Genomic DNA, 23,932 nt, shown 5'->3' with positions numbered 1-23,932 from the left:
TTGAGATACCATGTAGTTGTTTTGTTTTTTTGTTCTATTAATATAGTGTATTACACTGATTGATTTTCATTTCTTGATGAACCATTCTTGCATTCCTGAGATAATGTGTACTTGGTCATTGTGTACAATCCTTTTCATATATGGCTGGATTCAGTTTGCCAGTATTTCATTAAAGATTTTTGCATCTGTATTTATAAAGGATATTGGCTATAATTTTCTTATGATACCTTTTTGTGGATTTAGTATCAGGATCTCAGAATAATTGGGAAGTATTCCCTCCTCTATTTTTTTTTTTTTAAGAGTTTGTGAAGTACTGGTTTTAATTCCTCTTTAAAGTTTGATAGAATTTACCAATGAAAGCATCTGGTTATGGGCTTGTGGGAAGTGTGTTGAGTACTAATTCATCTCTTTACTTTTTTATAGGTCTATCAAAATTTTGTATTTTTTGAGTAATGTTTTAAATTTAAAAAATATAAAGCAAGTGTAAAGTGGTAAGTATGTATAAGGTAGTCTGATAAAGCCCAAATTGTGTATAAAAATGTGTCCTCCTACTTCACGGGAATTCAGTTTGAAACTTACCATTTAACAATTCAGTTTTTTAAAACATGACTTTTCAAAAGAGTGTTGTTAATGTCTTTTTATTTGAATTATTTTAAATATATCAAATATTTTGTATTTCATAATGGCTTGGAATTTAAGGGTTTGGTTTTTGTTTTGTTTTTTTATTGCTTTTATCTCAGCAGCAATGCAGCAAGTGTTGGATAACCTTACGGAGCTGCCCTCATCTACAGGAGCAGAAGAAATAGACCTAATTTTCCTCAAGGGGATTATGGAGAATCCTATTGTAAAATCACTTGCTAAGGTATAGTGGTTTATTCATAAGCTTACTAAATTATTTTTAAATTGTCTTTACAGAGGTCTTTTCAGATATTGCTATTTCAGAACTTAATATGCCTTTGGTGTAGTTAGCAAATAATAATACTTATCACATAATGAAATCTTCATGCTCACGAAAATTAGACTACTTTTGCCTTTCCTGCGCTGACTTTAAATACGAGATAAAACAACTCTTAGTTTTAGCCTAACACATTTAAAGTTTTAGGGAAATTTTAACTGAATAGTCATAACAGGACTTATGAAAAAGATCCTGGTACTATCTCCGTTTCAGCAACAGCAAAATACTGATTTTCTTCTTTTATATTAGACTGTGTACCTGTTTTTCATTTTGGTTCTTGACTTCCTCTATCTAGTACTTTTTGAAATCTTGTTTTCTCTTGGATAACCTTGATATTTCAAGTCTGTTTCAGAAACCTGTGCCACATGCCCTCTCTGGCCTTTCCTTCATATAGTCATCTTGTCTTTCCATTTGCTTTTTGTACTCCCAGTATGTTGATTTCACCCTCTCCCATAATCATTTTTTAACCACAGTCCATTAATTTTTTTTCTTCTCCCTTGTGAAAAATCATACCTTTTACAGACTTTTTGATTTGTAAAAGTGAGCCCCCATAATGCAGATTCTTCATTTTATTCACAAACTTAATCATTCTAAGATCACATGATATAAAACCTTTGGCTCCTAAGTAAAAACTAATCTAGTTGTATATCACCCAACTGGAATTTTTATTTTAGTCATTTTTTTTTTTAAGATTTATTTGAGAGAGAGAGAGAGAGCATGAGCGTGAGCCGTGGGAGGGGGGAGCAGAAGGAGAGGGAGAGAGAATCCTCAAGCAGAGTCCCCTCTGAGCAAAGAGCCTAATGAGGGGCTCCATCCAGGACTCCGAGATCATGACCTGAGCTGAAACCAGGAGTTAGCTGCTTGACTGACTGAGCCACCCAGGTGCCCCAATTTTAGTCATTTTTGATTGCAGTTTTTCCAAAGTTTATTAGATAGTCCTTTATCTTAATAGTAATATTATAGGATATGAATTTACTTTCAAATTCAAGCTTCTTGTCACAAATACCAATTACCATACTCTGTCAAGATAGAGTAATAGCTTCAGGGTCTATTGAAATATGTAGGGGAAATTTAAGCCTCTATTAACTAGCTCACCCTTAGCTCTAATTGGTACTTTTTAAAATAGTTTTTGACTCTTCCTTTGATATCATAATGTTGGTTGTCAGTTTTTATCATTAATATCTATTACACCCATGTCCCCATATTTATTTATCATTGATCTGTAGATTTAGAAACTAGATAATAAGGCATCTTACAGTGTGTTTGTAATTCACAGAGGTCTTTAAAATATATTGTTTTGTCTTCACAACAATTTAATGAATTGAAAATCAAAGTAGAAGAATTATTTGTCTAAGGTCACTGTCCTAGTAAACTGACAGAGATGAGGTTTAGACCAGGTTTTCTTTCTTCAGATTCTGTGCTCTTCCTACTATAGCACAGGTTTTGTGTGTATGTATATTCCTAAGAATTTCTGTGGGTAAAAAATTACTGTTTTTTTGGTTAAGCGACTGCCTTCGGCTGCTTCTCCCTCTGACCCTATCCCCTCTCATGCTGTTTCTCTCTCTCTCTCTCAAATAAATAAATAAAATCTAAAAAAAAAAAAAAAAATTACTGTTTTTCTGGCTTTTGTGCCATTGATATTGGCCTTATTGAGGATTATCTTGTTCATTATTCTCAACAGGTGAAATGGCTGGATGACTTTTAAGCAGCTCAGGTGCTAGTGTAATCTTCTGATGATAAAAATGAAATTAGGGGGCACCTGGGTGGCAAAGTCAGTTAAGTGTCCGACTTGGTTTTGACTCAGGTCATGATCTCAGTGTTGTGAGATTGAGCCCCATGTAGGGCTCAGCATGAAGTCTTCTTGGGATTCTCTCTCCTTCTCCCTCTGCCCCTCCCACTCATGCTCATGTACACTCTCTCTCTCTCAAATAAAATAATCTTCTTTAAAAATGAAATTAAGAACAGAATCAACCAATAGTATCCACCATTCAAAAGCAGTTTCTCGATAAATAGAAACAATGATAGCTTAGTATTCTAACAGTGAAAGAAAAGAAATCCCAAGAGGAAAGGAAGACTTCTACTTCCAGGAAAGAGATATTGAGTCACAGCAGGCCGACACTCCCAGTACAACAAGTAGAGAAAAATGGTTAAGTTACTGAGGAAATAGAGGCATATGTTGCTAGACACAGGGAGAGACAGGAACATGTGACTAATAATCATGAGAAAAATAACAGAAGCAGTTCCATAGATGATCCTTTTATTAGAGTTTATAAACAAATATTTTAAAATAATGTATTAAAATATTTTAAAAGAAGAGAAAATGAAGACATTTAAAATATTACTAGAAAATAGAATCAAAATTAGAATCAAAATCAATCAAGTGGTCATTTGTTCTGTCTTTTAGATTCCACATATAAGTGAAATCATGTGGCATTTGTCTTTGTCTGACTTACTTTACTTAGCATAATACCCCTTAGGCCCATCCATATTTTGCAAATGGCAAGATCTCATTCTTTTTTTATGGCCGAATAATATTCCATTGTGTATGTGTATGTATATATGTATGTGTATAAATACACATGTACCACATCATCTTTTTTTAAAGATTTTATTTATTTAGAGAGAAAGAGAGAGTGTGTGCATGAGCAGGGACAGAGTGGGGGTGGGGGAGCAGAAGGGGAGGGAGAGGGAGAGAATCTTAAGCCAACTCTGCACTGCGCCAGGGCAGGGCTCCGTCCCACAACCCTGAGATCATGACCTGAGCCAAAACCAAGAGTCAGGCACTTAACCAACTTAGCCACCCAGGTGCCCCCCATCATCTTTTTAAAACATTTTTTTTTTGAAATATAGTTGACACACAATGTTACATTAGTTTCAGGTGTACAACACAGTGATTGGACAGATGTCTACATTATGCTGTGCTCACCACTAGTGCAGCTACCATCTGTCACCATATAACACTATTTCAGTACCGTTGGCTCTTTTCCCATGCTGCACCTTTTGTCCACATGACTTATTCCATAATTGGAAGTCTGTATCTCCCTCTCCCCTTCAACTGTTTTGCCCATCCTTCCACCTACTTCCCCTCTGGCAATCATCAGTTTGTTCTCTGTGTTTATGGGTCTGTTTCTGTATTTTGTTTATTTTGTTTTTCAGATTCTACATGGAAGTGAAATCATACAGTATTTGTCTTTGTCTGACTTATTTCACTTAGCAAAATACCCTCTAGGTGCATCCATATTTTGCAAATGGCAAGATCTCATTCTTTTTTATGGCTGAGTGATATTCCGTTGTATATATACCACATCTTCTTTATTGATTAGTCTATCAGTGACGTTTGGGCTGCCTCCGTATCTTGGCTATTGTAAATAATGCTGGAATAAACATAGGGGTGCATATATCTTTTTGAATTAGCACATTTGTTTTCTTTAGGTAAATACCCAGTAGTGGAATTACTAGATTATGTGGTATTTCTGTTAATTTTGTGAGGGACCTCCATACTGTTTTCCACAGTGGCTGCATCCCATTTGCATTCCCACCAGCAGTGTACAAGGATTCCTTTTTCTTCACATCCTTGCCAACACTTATTTCTTGTCTTTTGCTTCTAGTCATTTTATAGGTGTAAGGTGATATCTCATTGTGGTTTTGATTTGCATTTTCTTGATGATTAGTGAGGTTGAGCATCTTTTCATGTGTCTATTGGCCATCTGTGTGTCATCTTTGGAAAAATGTCTATTAAAGTCCTCTGCCCTTTTTTAAATCAGGTTATTTGGGATTTTTTTGGTGTTGAGTTATGAGTTCTTTATATATTTTCCATATTAATCCCTATAGGATATATCATTTGCAAATATCTTCTCCCACTCAGCAGGTTTCCTTGTCATTTTGCTGATGGTTTCAACAAAGGAACTGCAAAAGTTTTTACTTTGGTGTAGTCCCAGTATACCACATCGTCTTTATTCATTCATCTGTCAATGGACACTTGGGTTGCTTCAATATCTTGGCTTGTTTAAGTAGTACTGCAAACAAACAGATTCTTAAATATAGAGAACAAACTGCTGATTGCTGGAGGGGCAGTGGGTAAGGGATGTGTGAAATGGATAAGGGAGATTAAGAGGTACAAATTTCAGTTGTAAAAAAAAAATAGTCTTGGAGATTAAAAGCTTAGGGAATATAGTCAGTGATATTGAAATAATGTATAATGACAGGTGGTGACTGTACTTATCACGGTGAGCACTGAGTAATGTGTAGATTTGTTAAATCAATGTATACCTGTAATTAATGTAACACTATGTTAGTTATACTTTAAAAAACAATGAAATGGATGGATATTCAAGGACTCAAAAATATATCTGAAGTAAAAGCTCATTTGATGGGGTTAATAGATTAAACATTGCAGAGAAGGGGATCCATGAATTTAAAAACAGTCCAGTAGTAAGTGGCCAAACTGAAAATCAGTAACAAGTATGGAAAATAAAGGAGAGAGAATAGGAGGAATACTCAAAAGGTTTGATATACATGTAATTGGTATCCCAGAAAGAGAAAAGGGGGAAATGGGACAGAAGAAATAGTTGAAGATACATAGCCAAAAATTTTCAAAACTGATGAACAGCATCAACTGATGATCCAAGAAGCAAAGTGAACCCTCCTGTAAGAGAAATATAAAAAAAAACATTATTTGGAACAACACAGTCAAATTCCTGAAAATCCAAGACAGAGTGAATATTTGTAAATTAGAGAAGAATACTTTTAAAGAGAAACAATAAGATTAATGGTTAGCAATAAAACAGGAACTATATATGTCAAAACAGAGTGCACTGGGATCATTATAAAGTTTTGAAAGAAAAAACGCTGCCAACCTTGAATTCCCTTTCTGGCAATAATACCTTCAAAAATGAAAGCAAAATAAAGATTTTTACTTTTAGACAAACAAAATCTGAGAAAAATAATCTCCATTTACTCTATAAGAAATGCAAAACGAAGTTTTTCTGGCAGAAAGAATGACAAAGGAAAGGGAAAACTAATGGTAAATATAATATTGACTTTTTTTTTTTTTAAAGATTTTATTTATCTGAGAGAGAGAGAGAGAATGAGAGAGAGAACACGAGGTGGGGAGGATCAGAAGCAGAAGCAGACTCCCTGCTGAGCAGGGAGCCCAATGTGGGACTCGATCCTGGCACTCCAGGATCATGACCTGAGCCTAAGCAGTTGCTTAACCAACTGAGCCACCCAGGCGCCCTAATATTGACTTTTAAAATGAAATAATAACAATGTCTTGGGGCATTTATAACATGTATAAAAGTGAAATATGTGAAGATGGTAGCCTAAAAGGAGAGAGTGACTTAATGAGTCAAACAATTGTAAGATTCTTTTGTTGTTCAGGAAGTGGTAAAAAAAAAAAAGGCTTACAGTGTATAAAAAGTCAGGGATGCATACTGAAATCTCTAGGGTACCACAAAAAGTAAAGTTACAAGAATGAATAAAGTTCACCCAAGACATAAGGAAGAAAAAATAGTCTTGAATTCCCATCACAAATTAGCAAAATACGGGATAGGAAGGGAAACCATCTTTAGACATGGGATAGTAAGCAGCACAGGACCATGATCCCTGACTGAAAGGAAACAAAGTGAGCATTATGAAATTGAGGATAGTTTTCAGGCTGCAGTAAAGAAAGGAAATACAAACAGGCCAGCCGTCTTCATAGAGGTCGGGATTTGGGGAGATGGAGATGACTGGAATTTGTGTGGCAAAATATCAGGGAGAAGGAAGCTGAACACAGAAAGGGCTCTGGAGATCTGCCCTCAAATCTTTGGCTGAGCACTGACGTATATATATATGAAGTAGGCCTCTAGAGTTCTAGAGAGGATCCTCTGGAAAGCACAGTAGGCCAAACAATTTCCAGAGATCACAAAGTATGGAGAATAGTTTGCATTCCCACTACAGAGTCAAGAGTCCTCATACTACACAGTACATTGAACAGATTCACCCCAGCTTGTTATAGCAGACCTGTGAAATTAAAGCAGAATTAAACTAAAATTCAGTAACAGTTATTTGAAAAATCCCCAAGTATCTGGAAATTAAACAACATACTTCTAAGTCAGGGCAGGGAAGAAATCACAAAGAAACAGAAAAAAAATGTTTTGAATTGAATGAAAATGAAAATATATGTCAAAGCAATGCTTGGAGGAAAATGCCTTTATTAGAAAAGAACAGTATGTAAATCAGTCATCTAAGTGTTCACCTTGAGAAAATTGAAAAAGAAAAGCAAATTAAATTCAAAACAAGCAGAAAGAAGTAAATAATAAAGATAAGACTAAATGTATAAAAGGCATTTGACAAAGTCAGTATACCTTAAAATATATCAATAAAATCAATAATCCTGTAGCTAGACCCAAATTATCAGTATCAGAAATGAGAGGACATCACTACAAATCCAACAGACATTGCAAGAATAATAAGAAATATTATGAACAACTTTATGACAATAGATATGACAACGTAGATGAAATTGACTAATTCTTTAAAAGACACAAACTACTAAAGCCTACGTAAGAGACAACCTGAATAGCTCTGTATTTCTTTTAAACTGAATATTTGTAGTTCCACTTGATTTCTTCCAGAAAAAAAGAGAAAGAAACATTTACTATTTTATGAGGCTTAGTGTTACCCTGATAGCAAAGCCAGCTATGGACATTTCAAGAAAGGAAAACTGCAAAATAGTATCTCTCATGAACATAGACTTCCAAGTTCTTAAGATAATACTAGCAAATCAAATCCAGCAACATACAAAAAGGATAATACTACATTATCAAGTAAGTTTTGTGTCAAAAAATGCAAGACTGTCTTAATATTTGAAAACCAATAAATGGTGCTCGCTTCGGCAGCACATATAGTAAAATTGGAACGATACAGAGAAGATTAGCATGGCCTCTGCGCAAGGATGACACGCAAATTCATGAAGCGTTCCATATTTTTCACGTACCGAATGGAGCACTGAGTGTTATATGCGAACAATGAATCATGGAACACTAACTACATCAAAAACTAATGATGTAATGTATGGTGATTAACATAACATAATAAAATAAAAAAAAAGAAAACCAATAAATGTCACCATTTTGTTGATATGATAAAAGTCATGTGATTGTGCTAATAGTCACAGGAAAAGCATTTTACAAAATTGAACATTCATTCTTGATAAAAACTTGGTAAACTTAGAAGGAAATTGCCTCAACCTGATGGACGTCTATTAAAAAACTGCAGTTAACATCATAATTCATGGTGGAAGATAAAATGCTTTCTTTCTGTGATCACTTCTGTTCAACCTTCATCATTTCCATTCACTTTTGTACCTGGGGGTACTAGCCAGTGCAAAAAGGCAAAGAAAAGTAGATAAATAAAAGGCATACAGATTGAAGAAGAAAAAATACACTATCTTTATTCAAAGATGACATCATTGTTTATACTGAAAATCCTAAGAATCAGAAGGAAGAAAAACAAATCTAGAACTAACAGGTATGAGTGTAGCAAGGTCATAAGATACAAGATCAATCTACATAAATCAATTGTATTTTTATATACTAGTTAAAGAAATGGGGGTCAATTTAACAATATGTGCTAGACCTATACAATGGAAACTAAAAGAAAAAAATTGCTGAAATTAAAGGCATACATACATACAGGGTTTGGAAGGCTCAGTACTGTTAACATTGTCAGTTCTCCCCAAACTGATCTATAGATTCAGCAGAATCCAGTCAAAATTTCAGGCTGACATACTGATACTGAAATTTATGAAGGACCTAGACTAACCAAAACAGTTGTGAAAAAGAAGAAAATTTGAAGCTCTCCACAGCCTGATTTCAAGGATTACTATTACCCTACAGTAAAGAAAACACTGTAGTATTGGCTTATAGATCAGTGGCACAGAATAGAGCCCAGAAAGAGACCAATATATGTATGGTCAACTGGTTTTTATTAATAGCACCATGGTAATTCAATGAAGAAATGATAGTCCTTTCAGTAAATGTTGCTGGAACAATTGAATATATGCAAAAAAAATGAGCATCATCTTTTACCTCATAAACAAAAATTACCTCAAAATAGATCATAGATCTAAAAGTAAGAGCTAAAATTTTAAAACTTTTAAAAGGATACATAAGGAAAACTTTGCAACTTTGGGTTAGAGAAAGACTTCTTAAATAAGACATAAAAAGCATGAAGCATAATGAAAAATTTGATTTGATTTTATCAAAATTTAAAACTTTCTGCTTTAAAAGACACCATTTAGAAAATGAAAAGGCAAGCTACAGTTTGGGGGAAAATATTTGCAAGACGTACACAGGCATACTTCATTTTATTGTGCTTCTCTTTATTGCATTGTGAAATACTATGGTTTTTTGGTGGGGTTTTTTTGGTTCTTTTTTTTAGTTGAAGATTTGTGGCAACCCTGCATTGAGCAAATCTATCACTACCATTTTTCCAGCAGCATTTGCTCACTTCATGTTTCTGTGTCACATTTTGGTAATTCTCACAATACTTCCACTTTTTCATGATAATATTTGAATTGCAATCTCATAGTAAACCTTTTAATGGGTGAGGAGTTTTTTTTGTTTTTTTTAAGAGAGAGCGTGTGTGTGCTCATGAGCAGATGGGGGAGGGGCAGAGGGAGAGACTCTTAAGCAGACTCTGAGCTGAGTGTGAGGCTGACACAGGGCTCAACCTCACAACCCTGAGATCATGACCTGAGTTGAAATCAAGAGTTGGGCACTTAACCAACTGAACCACCCATCACCCCAAACAAGGAGTTGTTTCTAGTGGGTGAGCAAGGACAGTGATTTCTTAAGATGGAATCTATTCTTCATGAAGATGCTATGAAGATTGTTGAAATGACAGCAGTGGATTTGGAATGTTACATAAACTTAGTTGATAATGCAATGGCAAGGTTTGAGAAGATTGACTCTAAATTTTGACAGAAGTTCTACTGTTGGGGAAAAACCATCAAACAGAATCTCCTGCTACAAGGAAATTGTTCATAAAAGGAAGAGTCTATTGATGCAGCAGACTTCATTGTCTTATTTTAAGAAATTGCCACAGCCACCCAGGCCTTCAGCAACACCACCCTGATCAGTTAACAGCCATCAACATTGAGGTGCGACCCTCTTAGAGCAAAAAGGTTATGACTTGCCAAAAGCTCAAATGATGGTTAGCAGTTTTTAACAATAAGGTAATTTTTAATTAAGGTATATACATTGTTTTTCAGACACAATGTTATTGCACACTTACTAGACTACCCTGTACTGTAAACATAACTTTATATGCACTGGAAAAAACAAAAAATTCATTTGACTGACTTTATTGCAATATTCCCTTTTTGCAGTGTTCACTTTATTTTGGTGGTCTGGAACTGAACCTGCAATATCTCTGAGGAGGCCTGTACCCTAAAAAGGAAGTTGTTCATTCATTGCTGGTGGCAATGCAAATAGTACAACTACTTTGGAAGACACTTTCTTACAGTTTCTTACAAAGCTAACATAGTATTACCATACAATCTAGCAATTGTACTCCTTGATAGTTACCCAAGGGAGTTGATAATTTATGTCCACACAGAAATCTACATGTGAATGTTTATAGCATATTTATTCATAATTGTCAAAACTTGGAAGCAAACCATGATGTTTTTTAATAGGAGCAAAGATAAAGTGATACATCCATACAATGGAATATTATTCAGCAATAAAAAGAAATGAGCTATCAAGCTTCACGACAATATGGAGGAACCATAAGTACATATTGCTAGATGAAAGAAACCATGCTGGAAAAGGTATACCCATATGATTCCAACTACATTGCATTCTGGGAAAAGCAAAAGTTATAGACAGTACAAAAGAACCAGTAGTTGCCAGGGTTTGGGGGAGTATAAGGGAGGGATGAATAGATGAAGCCTGGAGCATTTTTAGGGCCATGGGACTATTCTGTATGATACTGTAAAGGTGCATAGATGACATCATGCATTTGTCAAAACCCATGAAACTGTACAACGTTTAGAGGGGATCTTAATGTAAACTATAGTCTTTAGTTGATAATAGTGTATCAAATTGGCTTATTAATTATAACAAATGTATCATACTAATGCAAGATGTAAATAAGAGAAACTGGGGTGAGGCAGATACATGGAAATTCTCTGTACTTTCTGCTCAATTTTTTTGTAAATTTAAAACTTTATTAAGCCCATAGTTAACATCAGTGTTCATACTTTGTGTTGTATATGTGTGTCTATGGGTTTTAACAAATGTATAATGACATGTAATGTTTTTGTCCAGTATTGGCATTAGAGTAATGCTGTGCCTATAGAATTAGTTAAGAAATGTTTCTTCTATCTCCTGGAAGAGATTGTAGAGAATTGGTATAATTTCTTCCTTAAATGTTTGGTAGAATATACCAGTAAGTTCCTGTGAGCCTGGTGCTTTCTGTTTGGGAAGGTGATTAATTATTGATTTAATTTCTTTAACAGATAAAGTACTCTTCAGGTTATCTATATCTCCTTTTGTGAGTTTTGGTGGATTGTATATGTAAAGGAATTGGTCCATTTCATATAGGGTATCAAATTTGTGGGCACAGAATTGTTCATAGTATTCTTTTATTATTCTTTAATGTCTGTAGCATCAGTAGTGATGGTCCCCCTTTCATTTCTGTTATTAGTAAATCTCCCTCTTCTCTTTTTTCTTTTTCTTTTTTTTATAAAGATGTATGTTTTTACCTGACAGTCTTCTCTTTTTTCTTAATCAACCTAGCAAGAAGTTTATCAATTTTAATCTTTTCAAAGAACCAGCTTTGGTTTCATTAAATTTTATTGACATCCTGGTTTCACTTTCATTGGGTTTTGCTTTAAATTCCATTATTTCTTTTCTTCTACTTACTCTAAATTTAATATGCTCTTTTTAAGAGCATCTTGACTTTATAAGATGTAAGTTTAGATTACTGATTTTAGGTCTTTTTTCTTTTCTAACTTTGCATTCAGTGCTATAAATTTCCCTTTAAACACTGCTTTTGCCACATCCCACAAAATTTGGTAAGTTGCATTTTCATTTGGATCACATATTTTTAAATTTTTCTTAAGACGACTTCTTTGTCCCATGTATTCTTAGAAATGTGTTGCTTTGGGGGCGCCTGGGCCCCTCAGTCAGTTTAGTGTCTGCCTTTGGCTCAGGTCCTGATCCCAGGGTTCTGGGCTCGAGCCCCACATCTGGCTCCCTGCTTATAGCAGGGATTTTTATTCTTAAAACTTTTTTTTTAATTTATTTTTATTATGTTATGTTAATCACCATACATTACATTATTAGTTTTTGATGTAGTGTACCATGATTCATTGTTTGCATATACCCAGTGCTCCATTCAATACGTGCCCTCTTTAATACCCATCACCAGGCTAACCCATCCCCCCCACCCCCTCCCCTTTAGAACCCTCAGTTTGTTTCTCAGAGTCCATAGTCTCTCATGGTTCGTCTGCCCCTCCGATTTCCCCCCCTTCATATTTCCCTTCCTACTATTTTCTTTTTCTTTTCTTTTCTTTTTAACATATAATGTATTATTTCAGAGGTACAGGTCTGTGATTCAACAGTCTTAACACAATTCACAGTGCTCACCATAGCACATACCCTCCCCAGTGTGTTATCACGCAGCCACCCCATCCCTCCCACCCCCCAGCACTCCAGCAGCCCTCAGTTTGTTTCCTGAGATTAAGAATTCCTCATATCGTGGGGTGCCTGGGTGGCTCAGTCGTTAAGCATCTGCCTTCGGCTCAGGTCATGATCCCAGGGTCCTGGGATCGAGCCCCACATCGGGCTCCCTGCTCCGCGGGAAGCCTGCTTCTCCCTCTCCCACTCCCCCTGCTTGTGTTCCCTCTCTCGCTGTGTCTCTCTCTCTGTCAAAATAAATAAATAAAATCTTTAAAAAAAAAAAAAAAAAAAAGAATTCCTCGTATCAGTGAGGTCATATGATACATGTCTTTCTCTGATTGACTTATTTCACTCAGCATAATACCCTCCAGTTCCATCCACGTTGCAAATGGCAAGATTTCATTCCTTTTGATGGCTGCATAATATTCCATTGTATATATATACCACCTCTTCTTTATCCATTCATCTGTCAATGGACATCTTGGCTCTTTCCATAGTTTGGCTATTGTGGACATTGCTGCTATAAACATTGGGGTACACATACCCCTTTGGATCACTACATTTGTATCTTTGGGGTAAATACCAGTAGTGCAATTGCTGGGTCGTACACTAGCTCTATTTTCAACTTTTTGAGAAACCTCCATACTGTTTTCCAGAGTGGCTGCACCAGCTTGCATTCCCACCAACAGTGTAGGAAGGTTCCCCTTTCTCTGCATCCTCGCCAACACCTGTTGTTTCCTGAGTTGTTAATTTTAGCCATTCTGACTGGTGTGAGGTGGTATCTCACTGAGGTTTTGGTTTGGATTTCCCTCATGCCGAGCAATGTTGAGCACTTTTTCATGTATCTGTTAGCCATATGGATGTCTTCTTTGGAAAAATGTCTGTTCATGTCTTCTGCCCATTTCTTGATTGGATTCTTTGTTCTTTGGGTGTTGAGTTTGATAAGTTCTCTATAGATTTTGGATACTAGCCCTTTGTCTGATATGTCATTTGCAAATATCTTCTCCCATTCTGTCAGTTGTCTTTTGGTTTTGTTGACTGTTTTCTTTGCTGTGCAGTAGCTTTTTATCTTGATGAAGTCCCAATAGTTCATTTTTGCCCTTGCTTCCCTTGCCTTTGGCTATGTTTCTAGAAAGAATTTGCTGTGGCTGAGGTCGAAGAGGTTGTTGCCTGTGTTCTCCTCTAGGATTTTAATGGACTTCTGTCTCACATTTAGGTCTTTCACCCATTTTGAGTCTGTTTTTGTGTGTGGGTAAGGAAATGGTCCAGTTTCATTGTTCTGCATGTGGCTGTCCAAATTTCCCAACACCATTTGTTGAAGAGACCATCTTTTTTCTATTGGACATCTTTGTCGAAGATTAGTTGACCACAGAGTTGAGGGTCCATTTTTGGGCTCTATTTTGTTCCATTGATCTATGTGTCTGTTATTGTGCAAGTACCATACTGTCTTGATGATTACAGCTTTGTAATAGAGCTTGAAGTCCAGAATTGTGATGCCACCAGCTTTTCTTTTCAACATTCCTCTGGCTATTCGGGGTCTTTTCTGGTTTCATACAAATTTTAGGATTATTTATTCCATTTCTTTGAAAAAAGTTGATGGTACATTGATAGGGATTGCATTAAATGTGTAGATTGCTCTAGGTAGCATTGACATCTTCACAATATTTGTTCTTCCAATCCATAAGCATGAAACATTTTCTCTTTCTTTGTGTCTTCCTCAATTTCTTTCATGAGTATTTTATAGTTTTCTGAGTGCAGGTCCTTTGCCTCTTTGGTTAGATTTATTCCTGGGTATCTTATGGTTTTGAGTGCAGTGGTAAATGGGATCGACTCCTTAATTTCTCTTTCTTCTGTCTTGTTATTGGTGTGTAGGAATGCTACTGATTTCTGTGCATTGATTTTATATCCTGTCACTTTACTGAATTCCTGTATGAGTTCTAGCAGTTTTGGGGTGGAGTCTTTTGGGTTTTCCACATAAAGTATCATATCATCTGCAAAGAGTGGGAGTTTGACCTCTTTGCCAATTCGAATGCCTTTTATTTCTTTTTGTTGTCTCATTGCTATGGCTAGGACTTCTAGTGCTATGTTGAATAGCAGTGGTGATAGTGGACATCCCTGCCGTGTTCCTGACCTTAGGGGGAAAGCTCTCAGTTTTTCCCCATTGAGAATGATATTTGCTGTGGGCTTTTCATAGATGGCTTTTATGATATTGAGGTATGTACCCTCTATCCCTACACTCTGAAGAGTTTTAAGAAAGGATGCTGTACTTTATCAAATGCTTTTTCTGCATCTATTGAGAGGATCATATGGTTCTTGTTCTTTCTTTTATTAATGTATTGTATTGATTTGTGGATGTTGAACCAACCTTGCAGCTCAGGAATAAATCCCACTTGGTCATGGTGAATAATCCTTTTAATGTACTGTTGGATCCTATTGGCTAGTATTTTGGTGAGAATTTTTGCATCCATGTTCATCAGGGATATTGGTCTGTAATTCTCCTTTTTGATGGGGTCTTTGTCTGATTTAGGGATCAAGGTAATGCTGGCCTCATAAAATGAGTTTGGAAGTTTTCCTTCCATTTCTGTTTTTTGGAACAGTTTCAGAAGAATAGGTATTAATTCTTCTTGAAATGTTTGGTAGAATTCCCCTGGGAAGCCATCTGGCCCTGGGCTTTTGTTTGATGGGAGATTTTTGATGACTGCTTCAATTTCCTTAGTGGTTATAGGTCTGTTCAGGTTTTCTATTTCTTCCTGGTTCAGTTTTGGTAGTTGATACATCTCTAGGAATGCATCCATTTCTTCCAGTGAGGGGGGTGTTAAAGTCACCCACTATTATTGTATGGTTGTTGTCGATGTGTTTCTTTACTTTTGTTATTAATAGGCTTACATAATTGGCTGCTCCCATGTTAGGGGCATAGATATTTACAATTATTAGATCTTCTTGTTGCATAGACCCTTTAAGTATGATATAGTGTCCTTCCCAACCTCTTATTACAGTCTTTTGTTTAAAATCTAATTTGTCTGATATAAGGATTGCCACCCCAGCTTTCTTTTGGTGTCCATTAGCATGGTAAATGGTTTTCCACCCCCTCACTTTCAATCTGGAGGCGTCTTTGGGTCTAAAATGAGTCTCTTGCAGACAGCATATCGATGGGTCTTGTTTTTTTATCCAATCTGATACCCTCTGTCTTTTGATTGGGGCATTTAGCCCATTTACATTCAGGGTAACTATTAAAAGATATGAATTTAGTGTCATTCTGTTGCCTGTAAGGTGACTGTTACTGTATATTGTCTGTAATTCCTTTCTGGTCTATGTTACTTTTACGCTCACTCTTTGCTTAGAGGACCCCTTTCAATATTTCTTGTAGGGCTGGTTTTGTGTTTGCAGATTCTTCTAGTTTTTGTTTGTCCTGGAAACTTTTTATCTCTTTCTATTTTCAGTGACAGTCTAGCTGGATGTAGTATTCTTGGCTGTATATTTTTCTCCTTTAGTGCTCTGAATATATCATGCCAGTCCTTTCTGGCCTGCCAGGTCTCTGTGGATAGGTCTCTTGCCAGTTTAATGTTTTTGCCATTGTAGGTTACAGATCTCTTGTCCCGAGCTTCTTTCAGGATTTTTTCTTTGTCTCTGACACTTGTAAGTTTTACTATTAGATGTCGGGGTGTTGACCTGTTTTTATTGATTTTTGAGGGGGGTTCTCTGTGCCTCCTGGATTTTGATGCCTGTTCCTTCCCCAAATTAGGGAAGTTCTCTGCTATAATTTGCTCCAATATACCTTTTGCCCCCCCCATTCTTCTTCTGGGATCCCAATTATTCTAATATTGTTTCATCTTATGGTAGCACACTTATCTCTCGAATTCTGCCCTCATGATCCAGTAGTTGTTTATCTCTGTTTTTCGGCTTCTTTATTCTCCATCCTTTGGTCTTCTATATCACTGATTCTCTCTTTTGCCTCATTTATCCTAGCAGTTAGAGCCTCCATTTTTTATTGCACCTCATTAATAGCCGTTTTGATTTTGACTTGGTTAGATTTTAGTTCTTTTATTTCTCCAGAAAGAGTTTCTCTAGTATCTTCCATGCTTCTTTCAAGCCCAGCTAGTACCTTTATAATCGTCATTCTGAACTCTAGTTCCGACATCTTACTAATGTCCATATTGATTAGGTCCATGGCAGTCGGTACTGCCTCTTGTTCTTTTTTTTGAGGTTAGTTTTTCCGTCTTGTCATTTTGTCCAGAGGAGAATAAATGAATGAGAGAACAAATTATGCTAACAGGGTAATAATGACCCCAGAAAAATATACACTAAACAAATCAGAGGAGACCTGAAACCGGGGGAAAAGAAAGGGAAAGAAAGAAAGAAAAAAGAAAAAAAAAACGAGAAAAAGAAAAAAATATATCAAATATAATGAAGCTGGTGAATAGATCAGTGCCACACACTAGATTTTGGGCATATTTTGGTCTGTTAGAAGAAGCTGCCTCCCAAAATTTTAAAGAAAGAAAAACTTATATATGTACAAAAATAAGGGTAAATATGAAGGGATGGAATATGACTGTAAAGATGAAAATCATAAAAGATTTTATAAAAGGAATTGATAAGAAGTTGGTTGAAAAAAGAAAGAAGAGAAATTAAAAAAAAAAAAAGAATGTGATCAGGCAGGAGACTAGAACAAAGCCATACAGTAGAGATTTAGGGTATATTTTGGTCTGTTAGAAGAAACTGTGTCCCAAAATTTTAAAGAGAGAACAACTTATATATATACCAAAAATAAGGTTAACTACAATGAAGGGTTAGAATATGACGCTAAAAGTGAAAAATAAAAAAGTTTTTTTTAAAAATAAGTCTTTTTTTTTTTTAAGATTTTATTTGACAGAGAGAGAGAGAGAGACAGCTAGAGAGGGAACACAAGCAGGGGGAGTGGGAGAGGGAGAGGCAGGCTTCCCGTCGAGCAGGGAGCCTGATGTGGGGCTCGATCCCAGGACCCTGGGATCATGACCTGAGCCAAAGGCAGACGCTTAATGACTGAGCCACCCAGGCGTCCCGAAAAAAGGAAAAGATTTTTTAAAAAGGAATTGATAAGATGTTGGTTGAAAAAGGGAAAAAGAAAAATTCAAAAAAATAGAAAAAGGAAAAAAAATTTAAAAAATTAACTTTGAAAGACTAAAGAATCATGGGAAAAAAAACCATGAATTCTATGTGCTGTATTCCCCTAGTGCTGCAGTTCTGCCGTTCTTATTGATCGGTGAACTTGGTCTTGGCTGGCTCTTCTTGCTGATCTTCTGGGGGAGGGGCCTGTTGCTGTTGATTCTCAAATGTCTTTGCCGGAGGCAGAATTGCCCCACCCTTGCCAGGGTCCGGGCTAAGTAATCTGCTTTGGTTTGCTCTCGGTAGCTTTTGTTCCCTGCAAGTTTTCCATCAGCTTTGGAGGACGAGAGTGAAAATGGCGGCCTCCCAATCTCTGCCCAGGAGGAGCCCAGAACTCGGGGCCCCACTTCTCAGTGAGCCCCCAGAGAAAAGCAGTCAATCACTCCTGTCTCCCCGGTCTCCGGCCGCACCCCATGCTCACCCAGCCTGTGACCGAGCGTTTCTATCTCTTGCACACAAGCCCGTGTGGAGTCTCCAAACCCAGCAGATTCCTACGGTGAGCTCCTGCACCGCTCCTCCCGGGGGAGGAAGGGGAGTCTCCCCGGATCTGCCACTTGTTGGGTCCCTGCTGGAGGAGCAGTGGCCCAACTGTGCCGCCGATCAGGGTTTATGGCAACCCCTAGCTCAGAGCCCGCTCCTCGGCTCTGTCTCTGCAGCCAGCTTCCCCGTTCCGATACCTGGGAGCTCTGCCGCACTCAGGCACCCCCGCTCTTCCTGTGACCCTGAGGGTCCTGAGATCACACTGTCCCAGCGAGGGTTCCACCCCTCACCCCCCCACCCCTGCTTAGCCACTGGAGTGACGTCCCTCAGCGGAGCCGACTTCTAAAATTTACGATTTTGTGCTCCGCTGCTTTATCACTTGCTGGTAGCGGCTGATGGAGGTCCCCTCCCCCGCGGTCTTTTTTCCCGAATATTGCCTCGGATTCACTTCTCCGCACGTCCTACCTTCCAGAAAGTGGTCGCTTTTCTGTTGAGAGTTGCTGCTATTCTTTTCTTCTATCGCCTGTTGAGTTCGTAGGTGTTCAGAATGGTTTGATCCCTATCTACCTGAATTCCTGGGACCAGATGAGCTTTAGGTCTCCTACTCCTCTGCCATCTTGCTCCTCCTATCTCTTATAAACTTTTTAAGATGTTTTATGGCCCATACTGTGGTCTGTCTTGGTAAATGTTCCATGTGAGCTTCAGATGAACGTGTATTTTGCTCACTAGTCTGTTTCCACCAGAAAAAAAATGTATGAGAGTGTCTGTCTTTTACTATATTCTCTCCAACGTGGTATGTTATCAGAAATTTTATCCTTGCCAATCTAATTAAAAAAAAAAGAATATTGTACCATAATTTTAGTTTGTACTTCTTATCATGAAGGTGGTTGTGTATCTTTTCATATGTTTAAGAGGTATTTGAATTTCCTTTTCTGTGTATTTCTTGTTCATATTATTTGCCTATTTCTCTTTATGTGTTGATCTTTTTCTTATTGGTTTATAGAAATCCTTTATGTAGGGGTGCCTCGGTGGCTCCGTCGGTTAAGCATCTGACTTTGGCTCAGGTCATGATCTCAGGATCCTGGGGTCGAGCCCCACGTCAGGCTCCCCACTTACCAGGGAGTGTGCTTGTCCCTCTTCCCTCCTCCTGCTAGTGCTTGCGCTCTCTCTCTCGCTCTCTCTCCCACTCTAATAAGTAAAAGAAGTCCTTTATGTATAAGAAAATTAGCCTTTTGTCTTTCAATATGATTTGTAACTATTTAAACCCTAGTTTGTCATTTGTATTTTGACTTTGCTGATTTTTGACAAGAAGAAATTTAAAATTTTAAATGTAGTTAATTTTATTGGGCACTTTTTGTTTAATTTATAGCTTCCAGATTTTGCAACATAAGTTAGAAAGGTCTTTCCCACTCAGAGATTATAAAAAGTATTCTTTTATATTTTCTCTGAATGTTGTTATAGCCAGCCTTAAAAAAAAAAAAAAAAAAAAAGGTCTTTCTCATTTTAAAAAGTATAACAGATTCCCATTTCTAGTTTTTTTTGGCATCTGCGTGGTTCTCTTTTTCTACAGATAGCTCTAAGAGTGGATTGGCAATGTTATTTAGAAGCTCCCTGAATACTGCGATATATAATTTATCTAATCTAAGAATTTGAACTCCTTTTGTTAACTAGATTTCTGACAAGTTCTTTACTCATTAGAGAATTCTAATTTATTTATACTTATTTCATCCATTTTTTTGTTCAGAACAAAGCTCATTCTCTTTGATACAATGTATGCAGAAGCAAAATAGAAATTGACTTTTCCAATACCTGTCTCATTTCTATTTTCTGCTCAAATTCTTATTTATTTTTGACTGTGGGCTTCTCTTGATCTTTCTCTTCCTAAAGTCTCTAGAATAGAAGTGGATGACTCTGTCCACAGCAAAACTTATTTCCCGTTTACTTAGCTTTTTCAAGAAACATTTAATGAGCAACTACCACATACTTAGCCATATTCAAAGATAGAAACAAAATTTATGATATTTTGGTCCTTTTAAGGAGGAAAGGCAGGGTTATTACACATAATGATAATAGTATTAGATATAATAAAATAATAGTATTTGTCACTTTAGTTATAGCCCACAACTTGTTAAACTTTCTTTTTTTTTTTTTTGCTTGCAAGCATGGTTGGACTATGCCTAGAAGAAATACCTAGAAGTCCTGAAAGAACTTTTTCTTCTCTGCAGTTCATTTTTCTAAGGTGCAGTGGTAAATAGGATTCTCAGAAGTGGACATACAAGAAGGCTAGGCCATATTTGTATCAGCTCCAGGTGTTCTATGAAGCCAGTCATGGCATGTTCTTTCAACCACTTGTGGCAGGTAGAATATGTTTTTATTAAGTTATGCCAGCTTTCTAATAGTGTCTTTTCTTAAAGGAAATAAGACCCATTTATTCAAATAGCTTATTGTTCATCTGTCCTTCTGGTCAATTTTCAGTATTTCCTTTGACCTTTTTTTTTGGTCTTATCAGTTAAATTCAAGTTGGCACTTGCCTCTTTTTTTTTTTTTTTTTAAAGATTTTATTTATTAAGAGAGAGAATGAGAAAGAGAGAGCATGAGGCGGGGAGGGTGAGAGGGAGAAGCAGACTCCCCGCCGAGCAGGGAGCCCGATGTGGGACTCGATCCCGGGACTCCAGGATCATGACCTGAGCTGAAGGCAGTTGCTTAATGAACTGAGCCACCCAGGTGCCCCATGGCACTTGCCTCTTAAAAGCTACTAAATAAATTCCGACTTTAAAGTGAATAGAGGTCCCAACTTCTTTCACAGTATCTTAGAGCTTAAAAATCTACATGCTAACAAATATGGACCTGCTTTTGCTTTCTTGGGAAAAGTAAAGTTGATCTTAATAGAACCCAAATATATTTTAGAAATTGGCTTTCTATGTTAATATAATTATAGCTGCAGTTTCACTAAAAAGCCTCTTTTTTTTTTTTCTGAGAATTTCTTATTGTGTAGTGAGATTCTTTCCTACTATAGCACCAATCTATGTAGTTGATGTGAAAAAAACCTTTGGGTATGTTTGTTTTTATAACATAATTTTGCCCTCCTACTTGACTTCCTCTTTCTCTTGGGTCTTTCCACATTCCCATGTGTCCTCACCCAGTTTGGGAGCAATAAGGTAGATGAACATAGAAACAAAGGGAGCTATATTAGAGTTCTCAAGTCAGTGATCATTTCTTTCTCTTTGCTTGTCCCAGTGTCTTGAATTGAATTGATATATTACATGACCATAGGATATTATAGAAAATATATTGACCTAGTACCTGAAAATTGTAAGGCAGTCATTATCTTTTTCCTGGAGAAACAGGTGGTGTTTATAGCTCTTACTTGGAGCAGAGGGTGTGCAGGTTGAAGGGATGGGTGGTATTCTGAACCACAGGAGTATGAAAATAACTGTGGAGATAGATGCAGTAGAACAGAATTAATAATACATCTGGACTAGAAGAGCATGCTAACAAGCAACAAATCAACCAGCAGTCAATGAGAGCATATCTCACAGTTAAATGAGTTAGAATAATGCATCATATAATAGATGGAATAATTAACCACAGTATGATATTTCAGTGGCTGTCTGTATAGTGATGAAGTCACATAAGCTTTAGTAGGTAAGCATTCAAGCCTTGGTATTAGACTACCTGACTCTGCCACTTATCAGTAGTGTGGATTCAAGCAAATCACTTTATCTTATTTTGCATCAGCATCTATGTCTGTAAGGTGAAGATAACAATACACCTACCTTTGCTTAATACATACACACACTCACTCGCACTGCACTGAGAATATAGTTCCAGACACATACACAAAAAGCCCTCAATAAATGTTGTTTCTTTACTTCCTTTCTTTCCTTAAACTTTCTTATACTATCATAAGAGTAATAGAGTATTGCAAGCTTAACAGTGCTAAATTAAATATTTGTTAACAGCAAATATTTGTATTAAAGCAATAAGAAATTCTAGCTTGTTTTGTAAGAGTTAATAGCTAGTTTTGTCCATTGTTTTAGGTTTTTTCCAATGGTGATAATCATTCTATGATATAAGTTGAGTGTCCTTATCATCTTATCCTTATTAGGCTTATATTAAACTTTCAGAAAGTTACAGATTTACCCATTTCATTCTTTTTAAAAGGAAACATTTTTACTTAGAAGAACATTAAGTAACAAATAAAAAACATTACAAGTCAAAAGAGAGACCAAAGAAAGGAAAAACTTTTCTGTTTTAGTACCTTTAACACCACTGTTTTTCCTGTTTTTTGAACAAAGGTTTTCACAAATGATGTCTGCTTCCCTCTTTGCAGAGAATGGTATATAAATGCAATCTTGGCTAAATGTAGAAAGATAGTGTAGTTTCTTTTTTTTTTTTTTAATGTTATGTTAATCACCATACATTACCTCATTAGTTTTTGATATAGTGTTCCATGATTCATTCTTTGCATATAACACCCAGTGCTCCATGCAGAACGTGCCCTCTTTAATACCCATCACCGCCCTCCCCTCTAGAACCCTTAGTTTATTTTCCAGCGTCCATAGTCTCTTATGGTTCATCTCCCTACCCATTTCATTCTTTGTAGCATTCTCTAATCTTAATTTTTTTCTTATCTAATTTTTTTTCTTATCTAAATGTAATAGATGCAATATTTAGCCTTTGACATTTTTCTTTGTTTAATAAGTTATAATTTCTTCTGTCATTTCATATGACTTAAAATTATTTTCTTCTGAGGTGTTTCTTAAAAATGTTGCTTAATATATAGCCCCCTCTTCCACTTAAACACTTATTTCATTCTTGTGAGTCACCTAGAAAAAATACATTTAAATGAAAAAAATCGCATTTTAAAAATCAGACTGTTCGTCTTTGAAGGATCCACTCTATGGTAGACATAACAGCTAAAGTATTATAGGTACAGATAAAGTTTAATTGATACTATTACTACTTGAAACTTGGGTTTTTCCTGAGCACTTACAGAAATGGATCTTAAAATATTAAATACAAGATTTGTCATCTTACATGGTTTCATTTATACATTAAGTCTTAACAGTTATGCTTTGCCTGCCCTCAAAATCAGACAGCAACCATTCATCAGAAAAACAAAGAGCACTTAAAAGAGGGAGACTGCTTAGTGTTCATTTTCAGTTTGAATTTAAAACTCTGTTTTACTCCCACTATTAAAGGCTAATTAGGGCTACTTGTTTCCTGTGACAGTGTGATTCATGGTCCATTTTCTGTGGAAAAGATGGTGAGATTTAAAAAAAAAAAAAAAGTGGCTTAAATAAAGAGACATGAGGGGATCACTCCCCCTAGTGAAATCAAACAGTCCTTCAAGGTCCAATTCAAGAGCTGACTTCCCTGAATTGACTTATTTTGCTGATTTTCAAAATTGGAAAAATGGTAGCTTTAGGATTTGGTGCTCCCCAAATGATTTTTATTATTTTTTAATGACAGTCCACATAATGATTACATTCCTATTTTTTAATTTTTATTATGCATAATCATTTATTTTCATGAAGCATAAGCAGTATCATCTAGAGTTTGAGCCTAGACCAGAAAGTCATTAGGAAATTCTATTGGGTAGGAAATGTGTTTTTTCAGTTGTCATCTGACCTATTTAGTTTCTTTATGGTTTAGTTATTAAAGCAAGTTTTCCATGACT

General features: G+C 36.3%; 1 protein-coding gene and 1 non-coding gene across 9 annotated transcripts in view; both read left to right on the top strand.

The window, feature by feature from the left end:
* MPP6 (membrane palmitoylated protein 6) overlaps positions 1-23,932 on the top strand; it is a 125,669-nt gene that overhangs the window by 53,629 nt on the left and 48,108 nt on the right. For 3 of the 8 annotated variants that reach the window (XM_032401913.1, XM_032401914.1, XM_032401918.1), the window contains exon 2: positions 744-862. In XM_032401913.1, the coding sequence (XP_032257804.1) occupies positions 746-862 (117 nt within the window). In that variant the 5' untranslated portion in view covers positions 744-745. Of the gene's footprint in view, positions 1-475; positions 492-740; positions 863-10,637; positions 10,773-23,932 lie in introns of those variants that run through there. The other 5 variants (XM_032401917.1, XM_032401916.1, XM_032401920.1 and 2 more) reach the window with 3 other exon arrangements.
* Positions 7,821-7,927, top strand: LOC116631203. The gene has a single exon (XR_004299134.1). It is a non-coding gene; the product is annotated as a U6 spliceosomal RNA (small nuclear RNA).

Source organism: Phoca vitulina, unplaced genomic scaffold (assembly GCF_004348235.1).
Source record: "Phoca vitulina isolate PV1807 unplaced genomic scaffold, GSC_HSeal_1.0 scaffold4, whole genome shotgun sequence".
NCBI classification, from domain to species: Eukaryota; Metazoa; Chordata; class Mammalia; order Carnivora; family Phocidae; genus Phoca; species Phoca vitulina.
The sequence above is the reverse complement of the archived record's forward strand: the minus strand, read 5'-3'. Positions and strand labels throughout refer to the sequence as shown.